The sequence below is a fragment of the Canis aureus genome, chromosome 5 (genome assembly GCF_053574225.1).
Source record: "Canis aureus isolate CA01 chromosome 5, VMU_Caureus_v.1.0, whole genome shotgun sequence".
Taxonomy (NCBI): Eukaryota; Metazoa; Chordata; class Mammalia; order Carnivora; family Canidae; genus Canis; species Canis aureus.
The window spans coordinates 9794181-9817692 of NC_135615.1; the positions used below are offsets into that span (position 1 = coordinate 9794181).

Genomic DNA, 23512 nt, shown 5'->3' on the forward strand with positions numbered 1-23512 from the left:
GTGGCAGGTGGGAGTCTCCCCGCTGCAGGACTCAGGGGGTGCAGGGGACTGAAGTCCAGGGTGCGCCAGGCCCGACAGTTCAAGGCACCATGGGATTATCACTTCATTTCGGCGCCGCCCCGGGGGGTGGGGGGTGGTGGCCAACGATGTGCCCAGGTCCTTGCCCTCGGTGCTAGGGGAGCCCTGGTCTCCACGCAGCATTTCAGGTCTCGCCAGCTCTGCGGACTCCGGGCGCCGGTAAGTGGCCGTTCCATCGCTTCGGGCCGCCGGCCCTGGGGGCTCCTCTTCTGGGGTCTCTCCTCTCCTCTGTCCCTCCCCCCTTCCTCCCTGGGGAGCAGAAGGGGTTGCCCTGCGGAACCCGCCCCCCGGCCCCTCCCCGCGGCCTCCGCAGCGGGCCGGGAGCTCGCCTGCACGCCGGGGGGCAGCTGGCCGGCCGCGGGGCGGGGGCGGGGGCCGAGCCGGAGCCGGAGCCGGAGCCGGAGCCGGAGCCCGCGCCGCAGCCTGAGCCGGAGCCCCGCGCCCCCGCGCCCCCGCGCCCCCGCACCCCCGCTGCAGCCTAACGGTCCCGCGGCCGCGCCCCGCCCCGCCCGGCGGCGCCGCCGCTGCTGCCCGCCCGCCCCCTGCGTCATGACGCCGGCGCCCAACGCGGAAGCCGTTCGCGGCGCGCCTGGTCCAGCCGCGGGCTGAGCGCGGAGCCGCGGCGGGCGCCGAGTCCGGGCCGGGCGCGAGCCGAGCGCAGCCTCCCTCCTCCGCCGGGCCGAGCGGGCGCAGCGGGCGCAGCGGGCGCAGCGGGCACGGCGCGCCGGGGCCGCCGCCGGGGGGATGCGGCTGCCTCCCCGGGCCGGCGTGTAGAGAGGGCGGGTCCCCGGCCTCGGGAGCGCGGCGGTGGAGGGGACGGAGGCGGCGGCCATGGCGACCCCCGGCAACCTGGGGTCCTCCGTCTTGGCGAGCAAGACCAAGACCAAGAAGAAGCACTTCGTAGCGCAGAAAGTGAAGCTCTTTCGGGCCAGCGATCCCCTGCTCAGCGTCCTGATGTGGGGGGTAAACCACTCGGTAAGGGCTCGGGCTGCGGCGCGCAGTCCCCTTCCTCCTCCTCCTCCTCCTCCTCCTCCTCCTCCTCCTCCTCCTCCTCCTCCTCCTGCTCCCCTCCTCCTCCTGCTGCAGCTGCTGCGGGCCGGGGAGCCCGAGCGGGGACCCGGCCCTCCGGTGCTCGCCCTCCGGGGTGGTCCGTCCGCCGCGGCGCCCGGGGGCCCCCATCCCGGCGGCGCGCGTCCGCCTCGGCGGGGCCCCCGGGCGCCCCCCGGACCCCCTTTGGACCCAGGGCCGGACGCAGGACCAGGGGTCCCAGCTGCGGTCGAGCCCCGCGGCGGGGACCAGCGTCGTCCCGCGTCCGCCCGTTGGTTCGCCGGCCGGCGGGTCCTCGCAGCCGGGCAGCTGGGAAGTTTGTGCGGGGCGCGGCGGCGCCTGGGCTGTCATCCCCGGCGGGGCTGCTGGGGTCTGGGTGTGGGTGGGCGCCGCCTTAGGGCGGAGGGGCGCGGGGGCGGCCGGGTCCTCCGCGGGCCGGCAGGTGTGCGGGTGCGCGGCCCGGAGCGTCGGGATCCTCCCCGCGGGGCCAGAGGGGCGAGAACACCGGAGATGGGGAGCTGTAGTCAGCGGCCCCAGTGCTTCGGTCCTCTTTTTTCCCCTTTAAAGGCGGTATTATCGGACACAGCGAATCTTTTTGGCAAAGAGAAAGCCCGTGTAAATATGGCCCTGGCGCTCAGCATCCTCGTCTCTGGTCCTTCTCCCGCATCGCCCTGCCGCTGTGCGGGCTGAAGCGCTGCTTGGCGGGGAGGCTTCCGCCCCACGCCGCCTCCCCCACCTTGGGAGCCAGGCCGACGGCACCGACTGCGGAAAGGCGGCCTGGGGGGGGGGGTGGGGGGGACAGTAGGAGAGGGTCTCGGCGGGCGCGGCGGGGAGCCGTGGGGGGGGGGTAAGAGGCTGGAGGAGAACGCCCCGAAAGGTTAGCTTAACACCCCAGCCAGAGGTGGTGGAGGATGCGCCGCTGCGGGCTCTGCGGACTGCGGTTCGAGGGTCTGAAATAGCCTCCTGCCGAGCTTACTGCGAGGAACTCCTGCAATTTTAATCTCCGTAGGATCAGGAAACATGATAGGAGCTGTCGGCTGAGCCATGAAAGTTTAAATGAGTCTGTGAATTTTGGCCGTGACCTTACCCACTGCAGTCAGTCAGCATGCGAGGAAAAGTGGAAGCTTGCTTCCCGTACTTTTGATTTCTGTGGCTGTCTGTGTGCCCTTTTCAGCATAATGGAAATGACACAAAACCATCATGGTTTTTAAAAGAACGTTCTCAAGTTAATGAAGTTGTTTAACATGGCTCGGAAGCATCATGTTTGTGTTTTTCTTTCCCAGGCTGAGCTGGGTTGAAACGGTGAAGCAGAACCAGGATTGACTGTGTTTGCATGAAGCGACTGTGTTTAAGCAAGTTGTTTTAAGAAAATGAGTTGTGTTTAGGAAAATGAATGCCTGATTCATTGAAGTTCGTTTTAACTTCTTGATAACCTCTTTAGCAATTAGGAACGTGAGCTTTTACAACTGCATGTGTTAATGCACCAAAACTCTCCCAAAGTTTTATTGTAGTAAGTAGAATGGAGTTTTTCTTATGTAAAAAAAACCTACAGTTTAGAGTTATGTCTAATTCTATTATGCTTTTTAAATTTGATTATGTTAGTTGCTTTAAAAAATTAATATCGTTAGTTCTGTATTTATTGGTGCTTTTATCTCCTTTGGAGTTCTTGTGTTATGGTCAGGAGAGTTTGTGTATGAGAGTTTAGTGTAGCAAAGTAGTGCCAACAACATGCTGCGGAATAAAAAAAGAGTGTACTTTCTGGGAATTCGTCTGAATTCCAGTTGACTTTACAAAATCTTGTAATTTTGCATATTTTGTTGTAACCACTTATGTTGCTACCTTGTATTTATGAATTGCTACATTTGTTTTAGAGTCTCTTGCTAATTGGAAATTTCAAAACTACTTAAGGCATGTTTATACATGATGTTTGATTTATAGATGGTACATCTTATGTTGTTTTCTTTTGCTATCAAAAAAAGTTAGCAATTCTAAGTAGAGTCATACAGAGGAGTCAAGTTTCCATAGAATGTAATGTAACCATGTTATTCTTTCAACAGATATGCAGTAGGCACATGGACAGTACTGTGCAAAAGATGGCTAAAAATGCCCATATCTTCGCCCCAAAATCTTTGTTTTGAGGGATTAATTGACATAAAAATGGTCTGTGTCACAACTTTCTTTTTTAAAATGTCTATTTTCTTTATTTCTGAAAAAAAAAAAGTATATAGAACTATGAAATCTAAGCACCAAGATACCATGTATTTCTGGTTGATTTCATTTTAGGTGACAAAGTCTAATACTAGATAAACATTTTTATATGAATTTGACCAAATAGGACCAAAGTCTACAGTATAATTTGAGAATTAACTACATCAGCATTATTAAGAAGGAGCAAGCATAGTGTTGTATATGGTAGGGATATTTGAGAAAGCATGGAAGAAAAGGAGCAGATCATTTAAATCAGAGTGTTTCTTCTATATTTCTAATGAGACCAGGATTAATTGGAAAAGATTTGTCATGCATATAGCAATTTCATGCTTTTTATAATTCATTTGAATTTGTCTTACAGATATTTAGCAGTAACTGTACGTTTGTAGTACTAAAGAGAAACTTCATATTTATTTTACCATGGAGGTGGCTTATATGGGGATTGGGAACCTACATACCATGGTAAAATGCTCATTGTATATGTGTTCTAACTTTTTCCTCTAATTCTGCTAACGTTGGGCATGATAATTAGTTTTTGCATCGATGTTTGCATCTATGAAAGTAAGGTGATTGGACTGGATGATTTCCAAGGATTTTTCTAACTTCAAGATTCCCCTATTTTTAGTCTACTAGGTTCATAGCATTACGTTAGAATCTGTAGACTGGCAGTAATTAATTGTATATAATAAAAGTCATCACTATTGTAACCTTGAAAATGCAGCAGCATTCAGAGAATTTTCAAGGCTGTGACTGGAGGGAAGGAAATCCGTGTTGATTGTAAGTGAGGTGTAAACTAAGTTTGTTGGATTGATTGGAGTTGGACTGCATTGAGGTCTATTAAGTCAAAGTCTATTGATTGAAATGTAAAAACTTGCAATTAAGGTGGAAATTTCCAAGTCCATTGTGGTGGTAATTCTCAATGACAAGAATAAGCCTGACTTTGTGTGGTGAATTTGATATGTTTCTGCTTTCTAACTTAAAATACCCATCAGTGAGTGGATCACTGCCAATTTTTATTTTAAGTATTTTAAGCAGGGAATATAATTGAATACATAAAGGAAAAACGACCACTTAAGAAGGCAATTTTGTCTTGTTACATTTGGAATTAAACTAAAAATGATCAGGCAGTTAGCTTCCTAAAATTATATTTTAATAGTGTGGGGAACATGCAGAATGATATGAGCCAAGATTTGCTTTAAAGAGATATTCTTGGGCGCCTGGGTGGCTCAGTGGGTTGGGTGTCTGCCTTGGGCCCAGGTCATGACCCTGGAGTCCTGGGATTGAGTCCAATGTGAGGCTCCCTTTCAGCAGGGAGTCTGCTTTTCCCTCTGCCCCTCCCCCTGCTCATGCTCATGCGCTCTCCCTCTCTCTCTCTCTCACACACACACACACACACACTCCCTCTCAAATAAATAAATAAAATCTTAAAAAAAATAAAAAGAATAGTCTAAAAGATTTTTATGCAGATTGACGTGAGCCTTTTGGAAATTAGTATTTAAAAACCTAATTAGATAGCTAGAGGAATTCATTGTTTACTTTTTTAAGATTTTATTTATTTATTCATGAGAGATACACAGAGAGAGGCAGAGACACAGGCAGAGGGAGAAACAGACTCCACACAGGAAGCCGGATGTGGGATTCGATCCTGGGACTCCGGGATCATGCCCTGAGCCAAAGGCAGATGCTCAACTGCTGAGCCACCCAGGCATCCATCCCCTCAAACCTGTTTAAAACAAATAAATAGGGATCCCTGGGTGGCGCAGCGGTTTGGCGCCTGCCTTTGGCCCAGGGCGCGATCCTGGAGACCCTGGATCGAATCCCACGTCGGGCTCCCGGTGCATGGAGCCTGCTCCTCCCTCTGCCTGTGTCTCTGCCTCTCTCTCTGTGTGTGTGTGTGTGTGACTATCATAAATAAATAAAAATTAAAAAAAAATTTAAAACAAATAAACAGCATCTATAAGTAGTCAATATTAATGTTAAAATCCTTTTGTTGCAAGCTATAGAAATGTGAATGAGCTTAGCCAAAAACTTTAAATATTAGGGTTTTGGAGGCTTGTCACAGCGCAAGGACCAATTGCTAACCAAACCAAGAGAACAGGAATAGGACTGGGTTTAGCAAAAATTGGAACCAGGTGGTTGGGTGCTCTTGGGACTTTTTTGTCCATCTTGGCTTTATTCCTGCTCAGAGGTGAGCTGACCAGTTTCCTCCACAGGGTAGGGAATTAATGATTCCTGAATTTCACATTTTGTCATTTCTGCCCCCCAAAAGGGACTTTCTGGCTCCTGTTCAGTTCTAAAAACCCCATGGAAAGATTCTGACCAGTCTGGCATCCCCCTGGGCTGAGCAGTTAGGAAAAGGTGGGAGTGCTTGTCTGTTGGAACAGTTCCCTTAAGGGCGGAGAGGGCCCAGAGAGGCTGTATCAGGCAGGTCTCTGTCCTCTTGGTAGAGCCAGGGTGTTTATCTTGGTGTCTGTGTGCCATGTTTTGTGTGTTTGGGCAAATAGTTTTCTGGGTAAAGTATCCGTAGCTTTCGTTATATTCTCAACAAGGCCTGGCACTTGAAGTAAGTAAGTACTATGTTGGGGGAAATAGTGACGTTGTTTAGGTCGGTGGGTTTGTATTTGGGTGTTGAAAAAAAATGAAAGAAGGAAACTAGGTTTAAAAATGAAATGAGTGACTATGAAATATTGACTGAATAGGATATGATGAGGCAATTATTAACTAGACATTAGATGAAACTTATTGAATGGAATCCAAATAACCATTCATTCAAGAACTAGTCTCACACTATTTTTGTTTTTGTTTTTAAGTAGGCTCCAGAGCTGGGGCTTGAACTCATGACCCTGAGATCAAGGCCTGAGCCGAAATCAAGGCTCAAGCTGAAATCAAGAGTTGGATGCTTAACCAACTCTTAGCCACCTAGGCATTGCAGTCTCTATTTTTATCTTTTTCCTTTACTTTAGAGCAAAGAAGAATGCCAAGTAGACACACAATGTTTATTGTTAAGAAAATAGTTTTATGCCCCTTCAAATTTGGGATTATATCCTAAGAAGAGGATACATTTTCTTCTCTATTTCCCCAATACCTTCGACTGAACTTGAGTGTTTAGAATGATGCCAATGGCAAGACAATGATTTCTCTTTCTAAACCAGAATCATCTGCTCTGCTTTTAAAAATCTTTAGAAATCTTCAGAAAGATTTTCAGCAAGAATTGTAATAAACAAAATCTACCTTAAGTTGAGGAGAAAATGCAGTCAAGCAGAGTAATTAATTTGGCCAGTATACCCTTTGAAATACAAATTTTGGAACTTAAGGGAATTGGTGCAATTTCGCAAAATGGTTTGTGGTCAGACAGCTTAGGTTCAAATCCTTCCTCCATCAATTATGGACTCGTTGAACACATGATTTATCCACTTGAGCCTCAATTTATTCATTCTTAAAATAGAAATGATGATGATTCTGTCACAGGATTATTCTGAGGGTTAAGTAAGATAATGTATTTAAAGTCTAGAACTGTAATTAGCACATAATAGGGAGTTAGTAATTGATACCAAAAAATGATCAAATTCAGATGCAGTTAGACTGTTGACAGATTTATAAGCACCACAGAAGTGCTTCTCAAAATTTAATGTGTGTATGAATCACCTTAAAAATGCAGATTCTGACTAAACAGGCCTAAGGGGAGTCCCGAGTCTCAGAATTTATTGTGCTCTTAGGTGATGACACTGCTGGTCCTTGAGACAAATGTTGAGTACTAAGGCCAGCAGAAAGAATACTGCTAAAAATAAAGAGAAATATTCAGGATTTGTCCCATGACTGTATGTGATGAATATCCTTGGGAGAATGGTGACTCCATGGTAGAGTTAGAAAAGTTAGGAGAAGGAATTGTGTATTGGAAAAGGTTAAAAAATTTTCTGGCTGGCTCAGTTGGTAGAGGATGCAACTCTTAATCTCAGGGTCATGAGTTCAAGCTGCACATTGGGTGTGGAGCCTACTTAAAAAAAAAAAAAATTCATTAAAAACAAGTGTTGAGCTGCAGGAGATAGTGAGTGGATATTCTAGTCACATTGCCCATGGCTGGGAAGGGGTAAGGGGTGTGTTGGAAGATGGAATTACATCTCAGGAGCAAGGCTAGGGCTGGGATGGAGAATGGAGAATTGTGGAAGCCAGGGGGATAAAGTAGGTCTCTAAGGGGAGCAATTGGCTTTGAGGGAAGGATGGAGGAAGAAGAAACAGGAAGCAAGACAAAACTCACCAGGAAGTCCAGCAGATTAATGCTTCAGAGATCATGATGTTCAGGGATGTACTTTTTGAGACAGCGGCTGATTGGTATGTGTGCACACAAGCACGTGTGTGTGCAAGCTTACTGATTTAAAGAACAATGAATGAAGGTAGAAGCAGCATCTCTTTTGAGAAGAGAAGGTTAGTAGTAGAATGAAGGTGGATGCCATTTTATTTAGGGATACCCAGATGTTTTCCTCACCGCTATCACTTTACATTCTCACTTGTACTGACCTAACCAGATTTGTTACCTTTCTTGAAATGTTAAAAATACCTCCTGCTTTTATCCACCTTTCGTTTTTGTGCCACATACCCTGATGGCAGTCCAGTGAATGCTGTGGACCTCTTCTTAGAATAATGCTTTTGAATGAATAAATGAAAACACATAAAACTACATCCAAGTTCATGGATCCCCTGAATTCTGTCCATGGACCACTTGGGAGTTGTAGACCCTGATTGAGAACTCTTGAAGGAATAAAGTACAAGTGGTATGGGATGGGAAATGGGGAAAAGCATGCAGCAGCCAGGAAGAACACATAGTAGGAATGTGCATAGATGAAATTAATACCTGTTGAGCACACAGTGCTAGTAGATGGCGAGGGATTCAAACCTGGACTTGCAACCATTGAACTTGGCTGCCTGTTCTTCCCTTAGTCTACTCTTTCCTTTCCTTGGTATTAAAAGCTATACTTTGACAGACTATTAGCTACTAATATGGAGTATTAGCCAGTAATAAGTGTTTAAAGCATTTTTTCTTTTATAGAAAGAAGATCATTGCATATTTTCAAAGCATGTAGGAAGAGGGCACATATATATTTCATATATACAGATATATTTATTTTTATTTTATATATTTATATATATAATTTATTAATGAAAAGTGTTTTAGGGAATTTGAAAACAGTAACTTACCTAAAGATACACCTTTACATTCAGAGGAAGACCTCATAGTTTTTCACCTCTCTGTCATAGTTAAGAGCTCAGACTCTAGTGAGCTGAGGTCACTGGAGCTCGCTGTTTGGTTGGCTATGTGACTTTGACCAAGTCATTTGGGCTCTCTCTCTCTTAGTTCCTTCTTAAGAGATAATAATAGTACCTAGTACAGAGGTTTGTAATATGGATTAAATGGGTTGGTACTGGTAAGATGCCTAAAGAGTTGCTGTCACATGGTAAGTTCTTAATAAATGTTAGCAGTCATTAGTATGTTTTAAAAAATGTTTTAAATGATAAAACATGAACAATTATTAGAGTGCATGTTAAATTAATCATTACATTAACGTTGTTCATCAATATAAAGTCGCCGCTCACTTGGCATCCTTGTGCATCTTGGAGTTGTAAATTGATCCTTTTCGAATTATCTTTGTGCACTTGCTTTAATTTCTGTATCTATTTTGTTATAATGTCTTTCTTGTATCTTTAATGCTTCCACTAATCAGGTTGTTTGAGGTGTCAGAAATCTCCATCAGATTCATTAGTTGTACATTTTATCAGCTACTGGTTTCTTGTTTTACTTTTTCTCTCTCTCTCCCTCTTTTTATTTATTTCTTTCATTTTTAATGTAAGAGACACTGTGCAAGACTCTTGGATGCAAAATGAATACACTGTGGACCCTGCCCTCAAATTGCTCATAACCACAGGGGAGACAGACATAGATGCATAGACATTATGTATAAATAATAGAGTATCAGGAGTGCTGGGGTAGTCAAAGTATAAACCTCATGAAGAAGACATTTGAGTGATGGGATGAAGGAGATGAAGGGGTTGGGAAATCCGGGGGAAGGATGAAGGAGATGAAGGGGATGAGGATATCTGGGGGAAGGGCATTGTAGGTAGGAGGAATAGCTGATGCAAAGGCCCTGAGCTGGTGGTAGCTTGGCAAGTTTAGGTAACGGCAAGGAAGCCTGTGTGGCTGGAGTAGCGTGAGAAAGGGGAAAAGTGATAGGACAGGGGGCAGATGGATCATGATTACTTGTGCCCAGGACTCTTGGAGGAGTTCAAGAGGAGCTGACTTTGAGAAGGCCTTGAAGATGGGGTACAATCTCCCTTCTGGAGAAGGCAGGAAAAGGTATATGTGTTAAGAGGATCAAGTGGTAAAAGTAAGCAGATGGAGTGGAGCATGGGGAGTGGTCTGGTGTGACTGTGGCCTAGGGGCCTTGCCGCTCATCCAGAGTGTAATTTACAAGATGGTAGTCTCAGCCATCACCCAAGCGCCTGCGAGAAATGCAGAACTGTGGGCCTCTCCGGGGCAGAATGTGCACTGTGACAAGACAGATGGTCTGTGAGTTCCTGCCAGTTTGAGGAGCACTGGCTAAAGTAAATCCTCCGTTTCAAATTCCATGTTTTCTTGGAGGTGCCTCAGGGGCTGGGAAGGGGCTGAGCTGGTGGGAGGGGGCTGAGTAGGTAGGAGGGGGATGAGCAGGTCGGAGGGGCTGAGCAGGTGAGAGGGGGCTGAGCTGGTGGGAGGGGCCTGAGCTGGTGGGAGGGAGCTGAGCAGGTGGAGGGAATTTAGCCTCAATTTCAGCTTCATCCAGAGCAGCTTGTTTTTGTCCTCTTCATCATCTTTTCAACATTTTTGATTGGGGGCCCTGGATACATACTGTGTATATACAAGGGCAAATATATACGGTGGCAGGTGGCGGTGAAAATTCTGCAACCAAGAAGATTGAAAACCACAGAGGTTGGTGATGAGGAATGTTTAGGAAATGGTAGAAGACGTGGTTGGAGGTCACATTTGAAGGGCCAAGTAGCTGATGTTTGCCACTGAAATATTTAATAACAGTTCTGGCAAGGACTCCTTTAAAATTTGCCATAGATCATTTTTAAAAAATATTTTATTTGAGAGAGAGCACGTGAGAGAGCACGAGGGGGGTGAGGGGTAGAGGCAAAAGGAGACTCCCCATTGAACAGGGAGCCCCATGTGGGGCTGGATCCCAGGACCCCAGGATTGTGACTTGGGCAGAAGGCAGAGCTTAACTGACTGAGCCACTCAGGTGCCCTACCATAAATAATATTACATACTTTTTGAAACCATTTCTTACCTTTTCTTTCTCCTTAAACCACCCTCTAATGTTTTGTCCCTTTGCTGTCTTCCAGGTAGTAACCTTTAATGCTTTAGAAAACACTGGACTGGGGTGCCTGGGTGGCTCAGTGATTGAGCATCTCTGCCTTTGGCTCAGGTCATGATCCCGGAGTCCTGGGATTGAATACCGCATCAGACTCCCCAAGGGGAGCCTGCTTCTCCCTCTGCCTATGTCTCTGCCTCTCTCTCTCTGTGTCTCTCATGAATAAATAAATAAAATCTTAAAAAAAAACAAAAAAACACTAGACCAGCAGAAGCTACTAACTTCCATTTTTCCCACCCCACAGCCTGTTAACTTTTGGATGGCTGAATTCATGAGCCCACAGACGTGCTGGAAGGCTGCACTGTCCAGGTTGGAAGCTACTCGTCACACATAGCTATTGACATTTCATTGAATTAAAATTAAATGTTAAGGTTCAGTTTCTCATATCAAGTGCCCAACAGTCACATGTGGGTAGTAGCTCCTGAGCTGGACAGTGCGGGTGTAGATGGTTGCCATCCCCGTAGCACTTTCTACTGGACAGTGCTCGCTGCGCTGGGACCTCCTGTCTTAAAACCAAAATAAACAGCCTCAGTAACAAAAGTCTCCTTTGACATTGCATCCTCACTTTAGTGTCCACTCTGCTTCTCTCTTCCTTTTTATAGCAGAAGTTGCAAAGCCTAGTCTTCTGCACCTGCCTCCTGTTGTCTGCAACAGCTGGCTCCCTCTCCTGCCACCCTTCCCCGAACCCACTGCAACCTTGCTTTCATCCTTCCCACTTGGGGGATACAGTGGGATATAGCAAGTGCCCACTCATGTTTTCAAATCCAGGGGACCCCTTGTCTTGTCTTTTCTTGTTTTCCTTTTGCCTCACCAGCTGCTACCCCTTAGGTACCTTACAAGGTTCCTCCTCCTTTATCTAGTCTCTAAAAGCTGGAATGCCCCAGGACCCTTTTCAGGTCTTCTTGCATAATGAGGCATATTTTCTCTATGCAATATGTTTTTTAAAGATTTTATTTATTTATTCATGAGAGAGAGAGAGAGGCAGAGACACAGGCAGAGGGAGAAGCAGGCTCCCCATGGGGAGCCCCAATGCGGGATTTGATCCTAGGACTCCGGGATCGCACCCTGAGCTGAAGGCAGATATTCAACTGCTGAGCCACCCAGACGTCCCTTCTCTACACAATCTTATTTAGTCTCCTGGCATTTCATGCTGATGACAGAAATTTTTATCTTCAGCTCTGAGTTCCCTGCTAGGCTCCATACTAAGTTTCCTACCAGGCATCTTCCCTTGCAAACCAAATAGACATCTCAGATGTGATCCCTACAGGGCTTTCCATGTCCTGCTGCCCCGCGACCCCACCTGCTATCACTCCCTAAGCCAGTTTCTTCCCCTGGACCACCATCTCCCCAGCTTCTTACACTGAAACCCCTCGTGCCCAGCTTAATTCCTCTCTCATTATCACCAATACCATTCCTAAGTCCTGCATGTTTGTGCTTATTTCTCTCTTTCCCATATAAATTCCCTTTCTTCAGAACACTGCTGTAGTGTGCAGTGTTCACCTCTGCCCTGTTTCAATCCAAATTCTCTACAGTGGTAGCAGAATGATCTTCCTGTCACTTCACTTCTTTGGTGAAAACCTCCCAGAGGCTTCCTGTTGCAATGTGAACCAACCCCAGGCTCTCCTCCGTGGCCTGCAAGGTCTTCCTGGCCTGGCCCCTGCTTCCCTCTTTGCCCTCATCCTTTCCCACTGTCTTCATGACTTCTTTGTTCTCGCCACACCAGGCTTTTTCTGTTCCTTAATGAGCCAAGCTCAGTGCAGCCAGAGCTTCTGCATTTACTTTTCTCTTCGGAATGTTCTCTCTTTAGGTCTTTGGATGGCTGTCATTTTAGTCTCTTGGCTAAAGGATTGTCCTCTTGGATGGCCTCTCCAACTCCCTGGAAAGTAGCCCTCCACTCCTATTACTTTTGTTACCTCTGTGACACTTCGCACCGTCTGACACCAAGTTGTTTACCTATTTCTTATTTATTTCTCCCACCCAGGTCGTTAAATCTGCAGCAGCTGAGACGTCTCATTCACAGCTGCACCTCCCAACCCCAAACCTAGAACAGTACTTGTATGTAGTAGGCGCCCAATAAATATTATCGAATGACTGAATGAAGCAAGATTGTGTAAACCATAGGCCATTAGTGCTCAGCTGGTCTACTGTGAGCCTTTCCATATTAAATTTTCACCCACATGTAAAATTCATTTTTGCTATGATTGAGCACAGTATTTAGAGCATTTTGCTGAGTGGCTAGGGCAGTACAGTAGAGCATGGGGGAACTTGCTGCACATCGGTGATAAGAGGTGTGGGGTAACCATGAGCTGCTGCCAGAGAAAGAGCTTCGTTTGTTTACGGCACTATGCAAGAACTCTGCTTTGTGCACAGAGCAGAGAAGTTTCAGTGAGTAAACCTCTTCGAAGAAGGTCACAGTGTTGAAGGGGCCATGGAGTGGATCATGTAAAGACTGAATGCATTTCTAAACAATCTGAGAATTATTGTAGAAGAGTGCACTGCAGTGTTATTTCTGGTTTATTCCCAGTAATTTGGTCTTTTAATGATTTTGGGTATTCCTCTGGGAATTCTAGTGTTCAGAAGTTTGCCACAAGTAAGGTTTTTTTTAAAAAAAGATTTTATATATTTATTTGACAGAGGGAGAGAGTGAGCAAGCAAGCAGGGGGAGAAACAGGGAGAGGGAGAAGCAGACTCCCCACTGAGCAGGGAGCCCCACGTGGGGCTCCATCCAGGACTTGAGCTGAAACCAAGAGTCAGATGCTTAACTGACTGAGCCCCCCAAAGCGCCCCCATAAGTTAAATTTGAGATTCCTTAACTGATAATAAAGATGGTGCTAATGCCAACATCCTGGATCTTTGTGGGTATTGTTCTGCTGTGTCATATTTCTGCTGGTTCTTTTTTTTCTTTTTTTAAAGATTTTATTTATTTATTTATGAGAGACACAGAGAGAGGCAGAGAGGCAGAAGCAGGCTCCATGCAGGGAACCCCACGCGGGACCCGATCCTGGGTTTCCAGGATCACACCCTGGGCCAAAGGCGGTGCTAAACCCCTGAGCCACCCAGGCTGCCCTATTTCTGCTGGTTCTTACTCATGGTGCCTCCTTCCCGTATCTGCTTGGTTATTTTTGGCTATGAGCTGCTTATTTCCTTTGGACAGTTACTTGGGGAGGATTCTTTGAGTTTTAGGGTCAAAGTGGGTCCCTCTAGAGAGGGTTGTTTGTCTTTGCCATCTGGCAAAGGGGTGGCTGGGGGTGCTGCAGACCAAGGCCATTTTGAATTAAACTTGTAACTTGGAATTTTTTCAATCTTGCAGTGATATAAATTTGGACTGCAGTCCCCTGGGGTGAGGGGAGTGGAATGGGTTTATTTTTGGCTTGTACTTACCCTGAGGGTGTGACCCTTTTGGATTCTAGCCTTATGGAGAAAGGGTTCCTCTTAGACCTCCCACCTCGGGCCAGCTGTAGGCTCTGACTTCTGTGTGTCTCAGCCTGTGAGACCATCAGAGCCCTGAGGGCCAGAATGGCTTCTGTGACTAAGCTGACTGCTCCACATCCAGCTCTCACTTAGCCTTTGGCAAGCTACCTCTTGCCTCCTCTGTGCTTTGATATCTTTAAGAAGATGTTTACAAAATACTTTATTCCGGATGCTTAGTTATTTCCAGTGGGAGAGTTGATCTACATAACCTAGCTTTACTCTATTAGAGACGGGATGGTAGGCAGTAAGCAAGGGAGTGACAAGTCAGAGCCTGCAGTGGTCCTGGGGGGCTGGATCAGCCAGAGACTTGGTGCCACAGGAGGAAAGACTGTTGAGGAGACATTGCTGTCCTCTGGGAGAGGCAGTGAAGACAAAGGATGTGCCCAAGGGATGTTCTGGAAGTAAAATCACCTGGATTTAGTAACTACTCAAGGGATTGGACAGGGGAGTGCAGGTCCGGGTTTTCTGGCTTGGCTTCATAAACAGTTCTCTTACCATTCCTGCTCTGTGACGTTATTATCTTTTGGGCTATCGGCCAAAAAGAGTTTGTACGTAACTAATAAGTGGAAATGATAGTCCAATCTTGAAGTTTAAACAAATGTTTCAATTTATAGGTCAGTGTAGCATTCGATTGCTCACCCAGCATGGATGTCCTCAATCTGAATAGAACCCTGAGATGTGGTTTAAAGGTCCAGCTTTAACTAATATACTTCATTTTTTAAAAAATTCACATCTAATAAAACTCTACTACCATAACCTATCATTGGTGTCCGGAGTTTTTGTTGTTGTTGTTGTATTTTCTCTAATAGAGGCTTAGAGAAAGACGTATGAAAAAGACAGTTTTTGCTTATAGGGAGTTCACAGTCATACAGGGAAGAGAGGCATGTAATTATATAAACAAGGTGGTAAATTAGTGAATTAACAGAAGTGCTCCATTCAAGGTTTACTTGATGTTAGATGACAGTCATGAAAGTCTGATCAGCTAAAGGAAAACAGGGAGGGTTATTGGGTCACGCATGGAGCGGAAGGTTAGGATCCTCACCTGAGCCTCATGGAGGCTAGAATCTGAAGTGTCTCCTTCCTCACGTCTTTCTGATCTTTGCATCTGTTTTTCAAGAACCTTTTTCTCTGGGAATATTGTCTTTTCTTACACAAAGTAGCTACTTTGTGCAAATAGACCCCACACAGCTTCTAAGCTTGTTTGCTCCCAGATCCAGGTCCATTATGATAGCAGTTAGCCACTTTGCATCCTAATTTCAGATTTCTTAAGAGTGATGGAGAGGAGGAGAGACAAAAGAGAGAGTTGGTGGCCATGAGATCCAGCCAGCTGTTGCCACAGGAGCAGGGCCTCCTGCATTGTGGGCTTGGTGGCACTTGAGTGGAGGCTGGGTGACAGTTTTCAACCCTGGGAATCCTCTTGAGTAGCATCCCTCCTCCCAAGTTTTATGCATAGACATATCCCTCCTCCCAAGTTTTATGCATAGACATATCCCTCCTCCCAAGTTTTATGCACTACCGGGGTTTGGGGGGTGGGCAGGTAGTGTTATTTGGGTTGGACCTTAAAAAATGAATTGTAATTAATTCAGTGAAGAGACCAGAGAAAACAGGTGACAGGCAGGGTTAACATATATAAAAGCAGAATAGGGCCTGTGTCATTTTCAGGCAACTGCTGAACCTCTTTTTCAGATGTTATTAATCTTCCCACCTTCAATTTTTATGGTTTTATTTGCTTTCCATTCTCTTGCATATAATTCTGTTGACATTATTTCTGTTTGCATTAGTTTCTTTAGGCTTGGTTATTTAGGATTAGAACCATATTTGCAAGTGGCCTGACACCCTAACATTTAGAGCTTAGTGTTATTTGTAGTTGTAATAAACCTGCTTTTTTTGTTTCCTCAACCTGTACTTTGAAGCAGCTATTCTGTATCACAACCCGAGAATGACCTCTGTGGCATGAGTGCCTGGGTGGCAGGGGCAGGTGTGGGCTGAAATCAGCACTGCCACCTGCACACCATGGCCAGGGGCTGCGTTTTTAGCCAAAGACAGGCACCCTTTTTGTGATTTGCCTGAGCAGGAGGAAGCTCATTTTCTGATGTGCACAGAGGTACCCTGTGTGCTAGCAGCTGCCCTGTTTTACCCTGCTTTTCTTGGGTCACTCATCCCAAATTTCTCATGTCAAATTCCTACGGGTTGGTACCCTTGAGGAAACTTTCAGGTGGTGTTTAGGCTGGCAACAGAAAAGAAAATGGGATTTATTAAGTTCCTTTACAGATCTGAGTCTGCTTTAGAAAATATATCATCATGCTGTCTTTTCTGCTACATGCATTTTTCTGCAATGGGAAGTAGTTTACGCAAGATAAACAAATAGGGAATAGTTGCATATGACGTGGACATTAGTACATAGACAATTTTCCTTGACTGTCACTGCATCCCAGGAACAGCAGCTGGAAGCAAAGTTTGCCAACAAATAGCCGAAGGCAACTGTCCAGGTAGGGCCGCAGGACTGTGCACTTTGCTCATCATCTTTATTCTCCCTCTGGACTCAGGGGGCCAGGTACTCAGTCTTAGAAGTCATAATTATGTGGTTCTCTCCACCCTTTGTGCATTTTGTGCTAATCTTTATAACTTGGAAGCCCAGTCGTTCCTTACATTCTTTCCATCGGGTGATCTTCACAATTGTATTTTTAAAGATAAACTCCATCCTGTACTTAATGGGAATTAAGCAATTTTGAAGTCTCATACGTATATTTTTAGCATTTTTCAAATTTGTTTTTTTAAAAGATTTATTTATTTGAGGGAGAGAGCATGGGGCGGTGGGTGGGGAGCACGGGAAGAGGGGGAGGGAGAAGCAGGCTTCCCATCCTAGGCGGGACCCTGGGATCATGACCTGAGCTGAAGGCAGACACTTAACTGACTGAGCCACCCAGGTGCCCCAGCGTTTTATTTTTTTAAGCATTCTGTAGGTTTTGAGTGGTCTGCTCCAATGTGTTCTTAGTGTGTATACAGAACTTAGTTTTTCAGGAATACCTATCACAGTATAATAGAAACATTTATATTTACCATTTGTTTCACTTAGCTGCACCCCCCCCCCCAACTGGAATTCCCCTGCTTCCAAACACAGAATCATTGTCACTGTGTTGGTTTGCTTCCAGGGATGACCAGGCGGAAATGTGATGGAAGCCTTGCTGATTGAGTTGTCTGCGGTCTCAAATAAAAGTTCGAAGACAGACACATCTAAGCCAGCCAAAACTAAATTTCTTCGTGGTCCTTGTAGATTTCCTTAGCAATCCTCCCCCTGCCTGGCCACACTGCTGTCTCCCACCATGTCCTGTGTACGTGTGTCTTTCATAAGTCTGCCCTGACTCCTTGAGTTCCCATGCTCCAGGATTGCCTGTCTCCATTGCTACTAATTGACTCTACCTTTTTGAAAACTTGCTCTGTCTTCTGTGCTCACAAACCTGAGAAGACACTGTTTACAATGGACCCCTCCCTCACAGAACCTAGACACCAGGCTTTTACTATAACATGAGGACTTGGAATACGTTTCCCCATAGAAACAAACAGCCAACTTAAAAATGAATGTTTGGAGCACAATCCATTCATAAATTACATTCTGGCTGCACACAGATGAAAAGTTCAAATGCTTTGGCATAGAAAGAACCGTTCAGAAATAATTACGATAAATCCATAAGGCGCTTACTCTTTTTTGGCACATTGAACCAAAGTAGGAGGACAGGAACAAATTTAAAGTTAAATGAAAAAACAAAACAAAACAAAACCCACATTAGAAAAAGCTAGTGTATCCCTTTGTCTCCCTCACTGTCCTCTTGCAGGTTCCACATCAAATAATTTACAAATTTAAAACATGCTAAAGAAGAGTTGATCCAGGAACAGCCAATGGTGAACATTTTTATTTTGTGTTATCTGAAATGTCTTTTTCGTGTTTATTTAGGTGAACTAGAGACATTCATGATGTCAGTGGAATTTAAGTTCTCATAACTACAGAGGAAGATCTATCTTTCTCCCCCATACTTACTTTATATAATAATATATATATAGCATGGACCCTGTATGAAAAACTCGAAAAATAGAGATAAATACAGTCAAGAGTTACTACAGTCATTCTCTCCAGAGGCAATCATTGTCCTGTTTTGATGTATCTTTTTCAATCCTTTGGTTTAATCTCACTGAGATTATACTGTCTATATATAATTGCCTCATACCATTATGTATTCCTCACAGTGATAGTTTTTAATGACTGCCTAGTAGTCTAATGAAGTTTTAATAGTCTATACATTGGTTCCATTTTTTTTGCTACCATAAATAATGCTGCAGTTAACATCTCCCCATATAAAACTGTTTTCTTTTTCGGTTGGTTTCCTTAGAACAGATATATTGCCCCTTATGAGGAATTACCTGGTCAGAGGGGATGAATTGTTAAGGCTCTTGGCATACATGTTGCCAAATTGCTTTCAAAAAGGGCCACACCAGTTTATAATCCCAGCAATGTGGGTGAGAGCTTCCTTATCACATGCCCTGTTGGAGTATTCCCAAACTGTACAGCAAGGATTGGAATAAAAAGATATGCGTTCTCTCTATATTTTTTAAAGGATGCTTTTACCCCATTTAAAGCTCTGTTTAGAGGCATTTTAGGCAGTTGAACATATGTGCAGTGTGGGGGCGTCAAGTCTGGGGGATGGAGGACCAGCCGACACGCGTGCTGGCTGTCCTCTATGGAGAGCTGTTTTCACTGACTCATTCATCACAATTTCGTTCTTCATTCAGGCTTAGAATCCTCAGGTTCTCTGAAACAGAAGACTTGATAATTCTTCCTTTTAAAAACAAAAGCCACAAGACCAACTATGTGCTTTCCTACAAGTCCAGGGTCTGGAAAGCAGGGGTCAAGATAAGAGTAGGACGGGTGGTTGTCAGTTGGAAACTGGTGATTTTTTTAGGCAGAGTACTTGGATCCTGGAAGCTGTTTACATTTGATTCACTTCAACTGGCCAGATTCTATATAGATTTTTTTATTCCCAACCCTATATATAGCATTTACTGGCAGGTAGAAGTCTTCAAATAGGTTACTAGGAATCTGTAGTTGATTACCTAGTCTTACTACTTCACATGAGACTAGACCAATGGATGATTTGGATAACTCTGTTCAGAAGATGTAATGCAATACACCCACTGGAGTCCATAATTAGAATATATGTGTTTGCTTTATAAAGACTGAGTGTTCTCACCCCACGGTAGTCCTGTCCTTGGCTAGGAGCTCCATTCTGTGTGCTCTCCCCTCTGCTCAGCATTATGATGTAAATATGTCAATCACCTGTACTGACTTCACAAACATGTTGTAGCCCAGCAAGGCCAGGTACAGGGAGGTTGAAGCTTCGCCAGGTAGCTATGAGTGCCTGGCTCCTTTCTTAGATAACTCATATTCCAAAAGGAGAAAGCAATGTAATTTTTCCTTTGAACAGAAGTGAACAAATATGATGTGTATTTTTATAAAGGAATAAAATTCCCCGGGGCACCTGGCTGGCTCAGTTTGAAGAATGTGCAGCTCTTGATCTCAGGGTCCTGAGTTTAAGCCCCACACTGGGGGTAGAGATTACTTAAAAAATAATAATAATAAAATTACCTATTTTAACTCCTTTACATAATCTAAAATGTAACTTTTTTTTTTGCTAGAGAGAAAGAATTCTTGAGAACATTGAAGAAAATTAAAGGGACAAATGCAGAGTTCTTCTTAGAAAGAAAGGAAAGGTCATGCTTATAAACCACAGCCATCCAGATAAACTGTTATTTCCACTTATGTGGATGTGTTTTATTGTGACAGTGTAACTACAGTTGCCAGTTTTCACAAGGCCTAAATTACTATTTCAGATGGATGTTGGCTTTAAAATTAGCCCTTGGATAATACATTTCTTTTAAAATTGAACCTTAATTGATTTTTATTTTTTAAAGCTTGATTTAAGTAGAAAATTAAGGGCCTTTTATAAAAAGATGGTAATATATATTTAACTTGGATGATTACTTAATAGAGAATTATTCCTATCCTATTATTATTTTAAAATATTAAACTGACAGGAAAGCAGACAATATTGGATCTTGCTAAAGAAGTCTCTTTAATTCATGTTTAAAAGTCACAGACCATTCTGAATAGGCTTTTGGATAGGTGTTGAGTGAGAACATAGCCAGTATGACTTCTCAATATCAATAAGCTAGATGTACTTTTTCACTAATTTCAAAATAAGAACTTCCTAGAATTATGAATATAAATCTTTTATGCTCTTTTTTTTTTTAAAAAGTACTTTGTTATCTTATGTGAGAAATTTCTGCAAGAGTTCAAAAAACTTAAGTGCAGAAGAATATTTGGAATGGAATTATTTGGCTCCACTTAACCAGAGTGGCCAAATACTATTTCAGAACAAATGTATTCCCATTTCTGAACCTCCAAAAAAAAGAGACCACTTAAGAATTCATTTCAGGGGGCACCCATGTGGCTCAGTGGTTGAGCATCTACCTTCTGCTCAGGTTGTGATCCCGGGGTCCTAGGATCGAGCCTTGCATCAGGCTCCCCAGTGGGAGCCTGCTTCTCCCTCTGTCTGTGTCTCTGCCTCTCTCTGTGTCTCTCATGAATAAATAAATAAAATCTTTAAAGAAAAAGAATTCATTTCAGTTTGGTTATTTATAAGAAGAAAAGACTCTTCTGATGGCATGTGGAATAGTCCTAAGTAAGAGTTGAGCTAGAGACATTTATTTACAACTATTGGAGACACCAACTGGGGAGAGGCCCTCTTATCTTGTTTCCTTAAAAAGCAAAACCAAAGCATAGATGTTTTCTTATAATAAACAAATTAGAAATAATATAAACATCTATTAGTGTGATGTTTGAGTTAAATGAAATATGATGCATCTGGATATTGAAATACATTGTAGCTATCAAACAAGTGTATGGAATTCAGTGTAACTGCTGTGGACAACTGTGATAGGTTGAATGAGGACAGTGTTTTAAAATATTACGTGTTTTAATGTAATTAGAAGGGGCTGGGGAGGAGGGAATGATAGGTAATTTTTAAAAATTTCTATGTACATCTTTTTATGTTTGATTTTTAAAAAAATATTGAACATGCAGTATTTTTACAGTAGGTGTGGTGGGGGAAGAAATCTTTTACATATTGAATTTGGATAGGCAGAAATAACTTGCACATTTTTGTAACATAGATATATTTGCTTGATAGAAAGGATTTTTTTTCTTTGTTTAGCTGTTCCAGGAAGTTCTTTGATTATCAAGCATTGTGTGTATTGGCAGAAACTAATAAGTGACAAATGATTCTGAAAGTTGTTACTTTTGGTGAGCTTGAGAAAAACGGAGATAAACTGGAGTAATTACCACTAACTTGTTTATAAGTATCCGGGTTTTTTTTTTTTTTTTTTTTTTTTAAGTATCCAGGTTTTATTGTGCATCCCATTAGTGAAAAAAATTGAGCATATTTCCTCAATATATAAACCCTTAACACATTTCATGGTGTACTACTACATTATTTTGTTTGTTTTAGAATACAAAGGGTTTGTGTGTGTGTGTTTTATTTTATTTATTTATTTTTAAGAGAGATTGAGAGTGCGGTGGGGAGGAGCAGAGGGAGAGGGAGAGACAGAATCTTAAGTAGTCCCCATGTCCAGCATGGAGCCCCACAGGAGGCTCGAGCCCACCGCCCTGAGATCAGGATCTGAGCCGAAATCAAGAGTTGAACCTTTAACTGACTGAACCACCCAGGCAACCCTAGAGTACAAAGAAGTTTTAAAGCTACCTTAAAGATAAAGTAAATATTAACAGGTAAAATCCTGCTGTTGTTAAGAATGTTATTTATATAGTATGTGTTATGTGTGTTTTTTTTTTTAAAGATTTTATTTATTTATTCATGAGAGACACAGAGAGAGAGAGAGAGGGAGGTAGAGACACCGGCAAAGGGAGAAGCAGGCTCCATGCAGGGAGCCCGACATGGGACTCAATCCACGGTCTCCAGGATCAGGCTCTGGGCCGAAGGTAGCGCTAAACCTCTGAGCCACCCGGGATGCCCTGTCTTATGTTTTTAAATGAAGGCTGTGCTGATTAATTTTTGCCATTGTTTTAAAAAATCTTTGTGAGCACTTTGTGATTTGCAAGTCTGGTTCTATGTTTAACTGATTTCGTTATTTGGTTTGAAAACTTTTAATAGCTAAAAAAAAGAAAAAAAAAGTTTCCTCATGAGATAATATCCAAATGGATGAAGGGCATTTTTGACTAAATTTATTAACTCGTGAATCTCATTTTCAAGCTATCTACCAGTTATACAGAACTTTTGGTTAAAATTTGATAAATTTCCTTTTTTCCCTAATATCATTAAGTTTGCAAAAAATGTATTTCAGTTTATATTAGTGAGGGTGGCAGGGGATTGAAATAAACTTTTTACATTCATTGCAAAATTTAAAATAGAAAACTATTTCTCAGTTCTCTGTAAATGCAGAAGCACCCCTCTGTTTAAACTTCTGTCTCCATAATATGAATTTCTTCCAAAAAACAGTAATTTTCTTGAATGTTTTGGAACCTCATCTTTATCTTAAAGGGACTAGGTAAAGTTCATTAAAAAAAATATCTGCCAGGTAGCATATTACTGGCAGCAACTTGTGATCATGGAATGGGTCAGTAAATTTAGAACAGATTGTATTTACATAAAAACAAGAATGTGTTAATCATCCTTAAGATAATTCTTTTATGTATTTTGCCATGAGATAACTAGAATACCTCTGTATGGTGCAAAGTATTTTTGTGGTCACTCCCGCTTCATTAGTTAAAGCTTTTGTTTTTTATGCCACATATATGCCATCCATACTATCATGGAATAGATGACAGGAGGATCATCTGACATGTGAATCCAAATGAGGGTGCTGGTCTTGATATAAGCAGCATTTCTTTCCTTTGAAGATAAAAATAACTATAAATAGACATTCTGAGAGTTTCTTCCTAAACCAGCAGATTGCCTTGCTTACTCTTCCCCTCTCCCCATAGGAGATTCTACATCTATGTGATGGTGTGACTCCAGATTTGCACCTTTCATCAGGTTCTCCTCATTTCTTAGGTTCCATCTCAAAAAATCATAGAATCTGGGTAGAACCACATGCTCCTTGTGACCCCCCCCCCCACTTCTTTCATTCTATTCATGAGAAAATGGGCATAGAGAAAGGGATCGTCTTCAGTTAGGAGTAGAATCATGTTTCCGTACCCAGCATCAGGCTCATCTGTTCAGTTCACTTCATCTCTGGAT

General features: G+C 43.5%; 1 protein-coding gene across 1 annotated transcript in view; it reads left to right on the top strand.

The window, feature by feature from the left end:
* The first annotated feature begins 798 nt into the window (after positions 1-798).
* PIP4K2A (phosphatidylinositol-5-phosphate 4-kinase type 2 alpha) overlaps positions 799-23512 on the top strand; it is a 178405-nt gene continuing 155691 nt past the window's right edge. The window contains exon 1 of the mRNA XM_077896832.1: positions 799-1053. Within this exon, the coding sequence (XP_077752958.1) occupies positions 910-1053 (144 nt within the window). The 5' untranslated portion in view covers positions 799-909. The remainder of the gene's footprint in view (positions 1054-23512) is intronic.